General features: G+C 43.2%; 1 protein-coding gene across 4 annotated transcripts in view; it reads left to right on the plus strand.

The window, feature by feature from the left end:
* ARL14EPL (ARF like GTPase 14 effector protein like) overlaps positions 1 to 2,508 on the plus strand; it is a 282,948-nt gene extending 280,440 nt beyond the window's left edge. For all 4 annotated transcript variants that reach the window (XM_086963021.1, XM_086963022.1, XM_086963020.1 and 1 more), the window contains one exon: positions 2,268 to 2,508. In XM_086963021.1, the coding sequence (XP_086819147.1) occupies positions 2,268 to 2,493 (226 nt within the window). In that variant the 3' untranslated portion in view covers positions 2,494 to 2,508. The remainder of the gene's footprint in view (positions 1 to 2,267) is intronic.
* Positions 2,509 to 8,009: the final 5,501 nt, after the last annotated feature.

An 8,009-nucleotide genomic window follows, 5' to 3' on the forward strand; every position in this document is an offset into this window, starting at 1 on the left:
ATCTTGAGTGGAGGAAATTTAGCAAACTTACCACCATTTCCATAGGAGAAAAATCAGTACATCTAAAAATGAAGCTAATTGGGTTTTCTCTTCGTTTATCTTCGGCCAGGATCAACCAAATTAATTTGGTCTCCAATGTCGATACTTGGAACTCTTGCTAATGATTAACGGATAATTCTATGTTTTTTTCTGTGTTCCAAGTGGAACAGTTACATTTTGGAGTCCCTGTTTAGTTATTATTGATTATTCGGTAAATGTAAATTAATAACGAGTTTGTTCTTCATTATATCTGTTAAGGAAACAATTTAATAACAAACCCCAGTTCGAACACGCACAAACTAACCAAACTACTAATCTGTAGCTTCCTTAATTGAAGATATGCCTTTTTTGGACTGAATCATTCCCACACTGACCACACCCAACTCTTAATAAGCACTGTGTGCTCTCAGATTAATTGGCTGAGGAGAGACCTTGATGTAAGTGTGACCACAGGCGCGCCTTGCCACTGGAGGACCTATTTAGTAAAACGTTTGCTTTTAGGAAGTATGACAGACTATAGCACCAAGTAGGTGAGATGATTATCTGAGCATTCAGAGTGTGTACCACTTTGCGATAATTCTAAAATCTGATCAAGAGTTGAACCAGGGAGTGAGTTTCTTGATCCTGAAGATAGCCACGGGGAAGAGTGGCTTGAAACATGTAGACTGTGTAGAAAGAAGGGTCATCAAAGCCATACCATCTGGAGGAAGGAATAAAGCATAACTTTCCTACCAGGCAGGTATTTTTAATTTGCATAAAAAACCTCCAACTACTATCATCTAGTGAATACCATTCAGTGCTCACGAGTATTTTGCAGGTAGCAGCACGACCCGCTCCACAGCGGAATGTTGAAGTATGGCATCCAGGGGGTAACCCTGGAAGGTGAGGGTTATTTTAAAAAGCCAGCACTTTTATTCCTCCCTGTAGGAGATTTAGCACACACTACAGAATAAGGCTCTATTTTTCTTTGAGTAAAGTGTGCCAGAGGGACACCATGATTGTTGTGCATGATCTGCAAACGTTATTATTTTCAAGAATAAACTGCCACAGCTAACGTTTGGTTTTGTAAAATAAATAAATCGCTTATCAAGACCTGCAGGAATTTTTCTTTAATGTAGTTGACTGACCATCAGGTCAAAGATTTCCAGTGGCAGAGCCAACTAAGGCTCTGCTGTTGGAAACCCTGCTGTTCACCCTCCTCTACATGTGGTTAAGGAACCATAAGCTTGGCACGGCAGTAACACCACCGATTTACAGCAGACATCTGCCAAGGTAAGGACATAGTCCCATTTCCTTCCTAGAGCATATTTTTGCTCAACCTTCTACTACAAACTGAGGAGCTTGTTAACGTTTAGGAAACCTTTGTTCTTCCTTGGCAGGGGCCTCTCCTTGCCAACTTTTAGCATAAAATTTGGCCTAAAATGTGGAGTCTGAAAAATCCTCACCGCAGAATATAACAATGCAGGACCCACAATAAACGAAGAGGCTATATAATATAATCCAGGGCAAGGTCTTGGGCGGGGCAATAGTAGGTACCTGCCTAGGATTCTACCAGAAGGTGGAATGTCACATTGTTGCTATAAGCACCATTGTGTGCTCATGTTTCCAGTTTAAACATTGACAACATTGCCTTTTATTTTAGTGTGCCTGAAATCCTAGTGTCGGCCCTGGGGCCCTTCCTTCAGCCTTCCACAAAACCTATACCCAGGGCCATAGCTTCTGTCTTTCCAGCTCACATTGTGTTACTTGACCCTCACTCTTACTCCATCAAATTTCTTTAGTGGTGGTCTAGTGATGCTCTTGCATTTGAGAACTGAAATTTAGTTTGAATGGAATTTAATGCCTAACAGTATGATGTATGAAAGTGAAGTATTGTGATAACTTTACCCTCCACTCTTTAGGGTTTCTCCTAGGCCCTTTTGGTTAGTGCGGACACATTGAAGAAACTCATTTGAACATCTAGCTTTGTAGATAAACCATTTAGTACTCTCTAGCATGCAACTCATAATGGACGTTAAGCCATAAAATATTGTTTTTAAATCCCACAGTTGTGTAACAATATTGCTGTTTGCAATTCTTTTATCTTTTCTAAATCTCAGGTACTATTAGTTATGTCGTCTTTCAGTGTTACCAACGAAATGCAGCAATATGCATGCAGTAGTTAACTTACATTTTGAGTTTAATTTTGAATAAACCCTTTAATAAATATTGTTCTTACTTTTTTACAGAGTTTTGAAAAAGTACGACAGGCGTGGAAAGCTTATTTTCAACAGCAGAGATTTGTGTGACTGTCTCGAGGAGGACTGCAAGGGCTGCTTCTATCCGTGCCCAAAGTGCAACTCTACAAAATGTGGACCTGAATGTCGCTGTAACCGAAAGTGGGTGTACGACAGGATCCAAACGGAGGGGGGTGATGTCATCAGCGAGTTCCCGTTTTACAATGACCCCAATTAAAGTTCTTCATTCTGATTTTCGCTTTCAACTTCATTTGTACCTGCCTGCACTGCATCTGCACAGGCTCTCCTCGAGCTGTGACTCAAAATGGAAGAAAAAGCAAAATTAATGGACCTATTGTAAGGTTGAGTCCTGTCTAACAAAAAAGTGGATGCGCCCCCTGAAGTTGAGGCTGGGGATCCTTTTGGCCTGAACCTCAAACTCTGAAATAGTCCCACCCAGATTTAGAAGCTTGTTAAATTTAGAAGGTGGGCGGGCTTTTCTGTTATATGACCCATATCAGCGCAACATGGAAGTTAGTGAGTGGGTTGCCCAGACCTGTCCTTGCTAGCCCTACTTTAAGGTGGGCATGAAGGCAGCGCTAGAAAATGGAAGAGGTTTCCATCTTGCCTGTCCTTCCTCTAACTCATCAGCAGCAAGTAGAAGCAAGATTGTGGTTGTCAATCCTGGAGCTGGGATCCAGTGGTGTGAGGAGCTGCTGCACCATAATTATGTTTGTATTTTATTCATTCATTGATGGGTGTCGGAGCATTTTCCTCGCTTGTCTGAGGGCTCTTGGCACTCTTGCTATGCCACTAAGTAGAAGGATGATGCAAGGCTAAGGGTTTGATGAGAAATCAATCCTGTGACGTCATCGAAGTATAAGATTTGTGCACGATGTCGCTTTTGTTTCTCCTACCTCGGAGAAACACGTTGAAGCAGCAATATCCGAAAGGTATCGGTGTCTATCAGCAGGACTTTTTCTTTGTCCTTTATGTTCAAAGCCCCTGACCAAAACCACACCTTATAATTGATTACCAAAAGAACTGCTATCATCTGCAGTGAGAATTCCTTCAAATGGAGTATTATTTCCAGGCTTCAGAATGACTATTAAAATTGTAGCAATGTTGATTTTCCCACCACTAGCTGGCTTTGTGCACCCCAAAATATACTTGGCGATGCAGGGCCATAACCCGCCAAAGGACTCTGTGACATCAGTTACTTTGACACTATATCCAGAGTAGATGAGGATTGTTTTTGCATTTTTAGTGGTGTGACTTATCTTATAAACTATTGCTCCTCGTAAATCATTTGGGTTCAAGTTTTGCACCATTTGATGGAAACGGGTTTTTGTGTGAGACGCTTATGCTGAAAGGCTGTGATGTCTGGATTGTGACCTTTAGGACAGCACATGCAATTTTTAGTCTCTTTTGTACCCCAACATCACTAGTAAAGGGAGTCTAAGGTGTGGTGTCTCACACAAGTAGCTGATCTCTAAATTGGATCTCCCATCCAAACCCCTTTAAAGTGAGGAATCCCCTGCAAAATATGTATTGACACTCAAGAAGAGGGGAGCACATTAGACTCATGGTAGATTATCAATCATTAAATCTGCTTTTAAGAAAACAGATGGTCAAAAATGGATGCCCCGTGGCACATCCTTCAGGCACTTCGTTCCGGTTGGTTCTTCAAGCACTTAAGGTTGCACATTTTCCATCCCATTTTGTGGGTGCTGCAAACTACAACAGGTTTACCGTGGTGGTGAAACATTTCCAATTTTGACCATTCCCTTTTCAAGATGGTGATGCAGTTATGGTAATTGTATGTAGATTACTGGCTAACCCAGGCAATGGCACGACATATGTTGACCACCCACACAATACCATCGCCATTTTGCAGAATTTGGGATTCTCTGTCAATGAAAACAAGCCCTCTATGGTGCCAACTGAGAAGATACTTTCTAGGTGCGGCCATGGACAAGGTGAGGAAGTTGGTTTCAAAGGAAAGGCATTATCGTGTTCTGCAGGTCACTATATATACTCCAGATTCCCTGAAATAGGCAGAGATTCTTGGGTCTCAGGTCTTTTTGCCTCTCTCTTGTCTCAGAGATCCCATCAGTGGCACCTATGTCTACAATGCAACCATTTTGTGATTAACATCAAGAACGGGCAGCCAACCTGCTATACTTTTGTGGGAGAAAATTAAAACCCCTATCCCACAATTAGCAATTGTGTTAAAAACACCTCTCGGGAGGAGGAAGTACAAGATGTAATTCTTTCGTGTATATACCTTCACAAGATTATTCAGGTCAAGTGTAATGCATTTTTCTTTCTTACATCAGGATCTTGAGTTATTTTGGTCTTATTTATTTATTGTATTTTAGATTTTATTTGTGTTGAAGTATACAAAAACAGTATAGGAGAACACAGTATTTTGCATCCACCAATATTCTTAGCCATGCCATGAGTGCCTTCAGTTCCTCAGATATGAATGATTAAAATATTTTAAGATTAGTTTTGGCCAGATATCGGCCTTGATATCACTATGCCGTAGGACTCCAACTGCAGTTCACAAATGAGACCCGATAAGGCTGAAACTGGTCATGGGTTGCTTATGCTTCCATTTAAACGGGCACATACCTGGCAGTTACTCTTAACCACCCCCCTGTGAGGTGGGGTCAAGGCTCATTTTGCATGCTATTTGTTCCTCTCTGTAGTAACACAAACAAGCTAAAAAAAAAAAAAATATATATATATATATATATATATATATATATATATATCCAAAAACACAAGGTTGCCCCCATGAGAAAGCCACACACAAAGGAGTACAGCACAACACTCCGCAAGCAGCAGCGTTCGATCAGACTGCGTGTGCTCCGTCTGGCCATACGCGTTTCGAGCTCCCTTGAGCCCTTGATCACTGGCGGCATGAAGAGGGAAACAGGTAAGTAAGAACGAACTGCTTTTATTCAAACTTGAAGTCCCGCCCATGTGGGCGTACAAGGCATGCTGGTCATGGTAGTTCCAAATGGTGCCTAAAGGGCTTCTGCGTTCTCTAACCAAGTGGATCCTGCTCCCTCTGCACTTTAAAATGTGTGCTCGTGCCTGTGAGCATTCCGAAGAACGCGGGGGGCCTGAGCCACGGCGAAACTGGGGGAGTAACCGGTGTGCCCTTGAGACCTTCCACCCAACCGGGTTCACATTTCAAACTGTGTCTATGGAAGCAGCGCACTTGCGTTAAGGAACTTCTTAAGTCTGTGGGCACACGAGGTGAACTACAATGTCCACAATGCCTGAGTGCGACGCCCACATGGGCGGGACTTACAATTGAATAAATTAGATGTTCCATACTCACCTGCTCCATTATTCATTGTGCCAGTGATCAAGAGCTTCCTTACAGCTCGAAACGCGTATGGCGACTGAAAGGCTGGAGGACACGCTGATACCCTCCCACCTGTGGCATCGAGTGCTGTAACCCCTGCGTGAGTGATAAATCCTAAAGGGCAACTTTTGTGGAGAGAAATATATAGACCGCAGTATTCCAACGGGACACTGCCCTGGTCCCTTCACCGGCACCGACTGAAGAGTGCTCCCGCTGCGACAGGACAAGTTGTATGCTATATATATATATATATATATATATATATATATATATTCTGGAAAAGGTCCTTACTAATTACCATTGGTTGAGAATCATTCATTTGGGAAGAAAAGTTGATGGGTGGAGCGCTTGAATAAATCTCAGACATGGATAATTACTCTTTCTACTATGCTACCAGGCATACACAAAAAAAAGTCTTGGTCTAACTCCAATATGAACAGTCCAGCCTGAACTGCCAGGCCAGGATCTATCCAGATAGAAACCTAAGCGACTGCAGAACGTTAGAAGCCTTTTGGGCCTCTTCAGTGAGGTACAACTTGATTCCAGGGGCCCAGTAAGAACGGGGCCCATGTTTAAGCATAACAGTCACACTTTAGGCATCTTGCTTAGGAAAATACAGAATGGGGGTAATGCATATTAAGAACATTGTGGAGTAAAAAGAATTAATGGAAAACCATTCATGGAGATAGTGATTAGTTTGATTACCAAGGATGCACAATAACTGGTAAGCAAGACTTTGGTGTAGTGCTGAAGAAGAGATGCAGTCCTGGTCAGAACCTGTGCTATTGCTCTTATGCTTGAATTAATCTTCATCATTTGAAATTATGTGGCTGCATTCCAGGCCATTCGTTTTTGCCACTGTCATGGCTGGTCATAGGTACCCACCCCCTCTCCCCTCCACCTCTTGTCCTGGGCATTTTTGCTCAAGGCATTGTCACTTAGGATGTTGCCCACACTGGTGTGAAAGGGGTCATACCACCTACGGTTGTGGCTGCCACATCGGTGCTGCCTAGTTGTCACCCCCCGTTAAGCAGCACAACCAATCTTTTCCCCAAGTAAGCACCCCAGAAGCTAGGACAGTATACCCCGTCTGAATGGTCGGCCACAGTGGGCTAAAGGATCTACCACAGGAGTTGAGGATCCTGGGATTTGAGAATCCCGGTATTTGAGATTCTTCTGCAGTATTCAAGCAGCCCACAGTCTAGAAAGTCAGACAATCTGCCGCCGCGCTCCCATCACACTACACCTGAAGGCGTTCAACTGGCTCCCTAGATTCAAACAAGCACAGTTCAAACTCCTCACCAACATTTCCAAGGCAAAACAAAACACTGGCCCAGCATACCTCAGCAATCACACATGCTTTCACAAACCTCCCTGACACCTTTGCTTGTCTGGATTCCTACTTTCACAAACCCCACAGATACGAAAGACCAGACCAGTGGTTAAGCCTTGTACATCGCTCCTAAAGCGACAACCTGCTGCTACAAATAAGAGCCTTCTCCTTGCTTTTTGATGTCTGAAAGAAGCTTAAGACCTAACTTTACAAGTATTCCCACTAGACCATAGGTTTGGCTAGACTCACACCTGCTCAGCGCTAGGGTGATCGTGCGTTCTATATGTCTGAATCCTGGCTGATGAGGGGTGAAACTCCGAAACTAGTCCTAGGATGCTTGTTTCCAGTCCAGGGTGGACTTGGCCTAGCAGTTCGGGCTGGACTGTTCCCATTGGGCGCAAGACTGATTTGTATATGGCTGAGTTCAAACTGGAATGGCACAGGGAGCACAAAAACGATGGATTTAGGCCCAGATCAGTGTACTGGGGTGAATGTATGACATTGTTCTGCATTCTGTTCATCAATTGTTCTTTTTTGCTATAAGGTCTGAATAACATAATATTCAAGCCAGGCACAGAGCTAATCATCTCAAATGTTTCCTGCTTGTTGTGCAGGTTAGATTATCGGGTCTAAGAGCACACATATGCCTGATCAAGAGACAACAGATGATCTCAACGTGCTACTAAGGGAGTCCCTTAATTAGGACGTAATCCCATCACTCACTGAGGTGGCATGCATCATCGTCTGGGATTCTCCTCTTGACGGGGAACACTAGCCCCGCCAAGGGCTACTACTCCCTCACTGTGAGGGAGAAGCTCAGGGATGTTTTTTATTCCTACACTGTTTAGGATATAATAACTACTTCAGATGAGAAGACTATGAAATTTGCGCAGGAGTGACAGAGCAGCGGGCTAATGGCATAGGGCAGATTCATACTCGCCGAAGTGTAATATTAGTGACTTTCTGGAACACCCAGTAGTATTCACTCTGTTTATTTGTGGGAAATACTGTGGAAGGTATATAGCTAGTACTGTGGTAG

Source organism: Lissotriton vulgaris, chromosome 3_1, assembly GCF_964263255.1.
Source record: "Lissotriton vulgaris chromosome 3_1, aLisVul1.2, whole genome shotgun sequence".
Taxonomy (NCBI): domain Eukaryota; kingdom Metazoa; phylum Chordata; class Amphibia; order Caudata; family Salamandridae; genus Lissotriton; species Lissotriton vulgaris.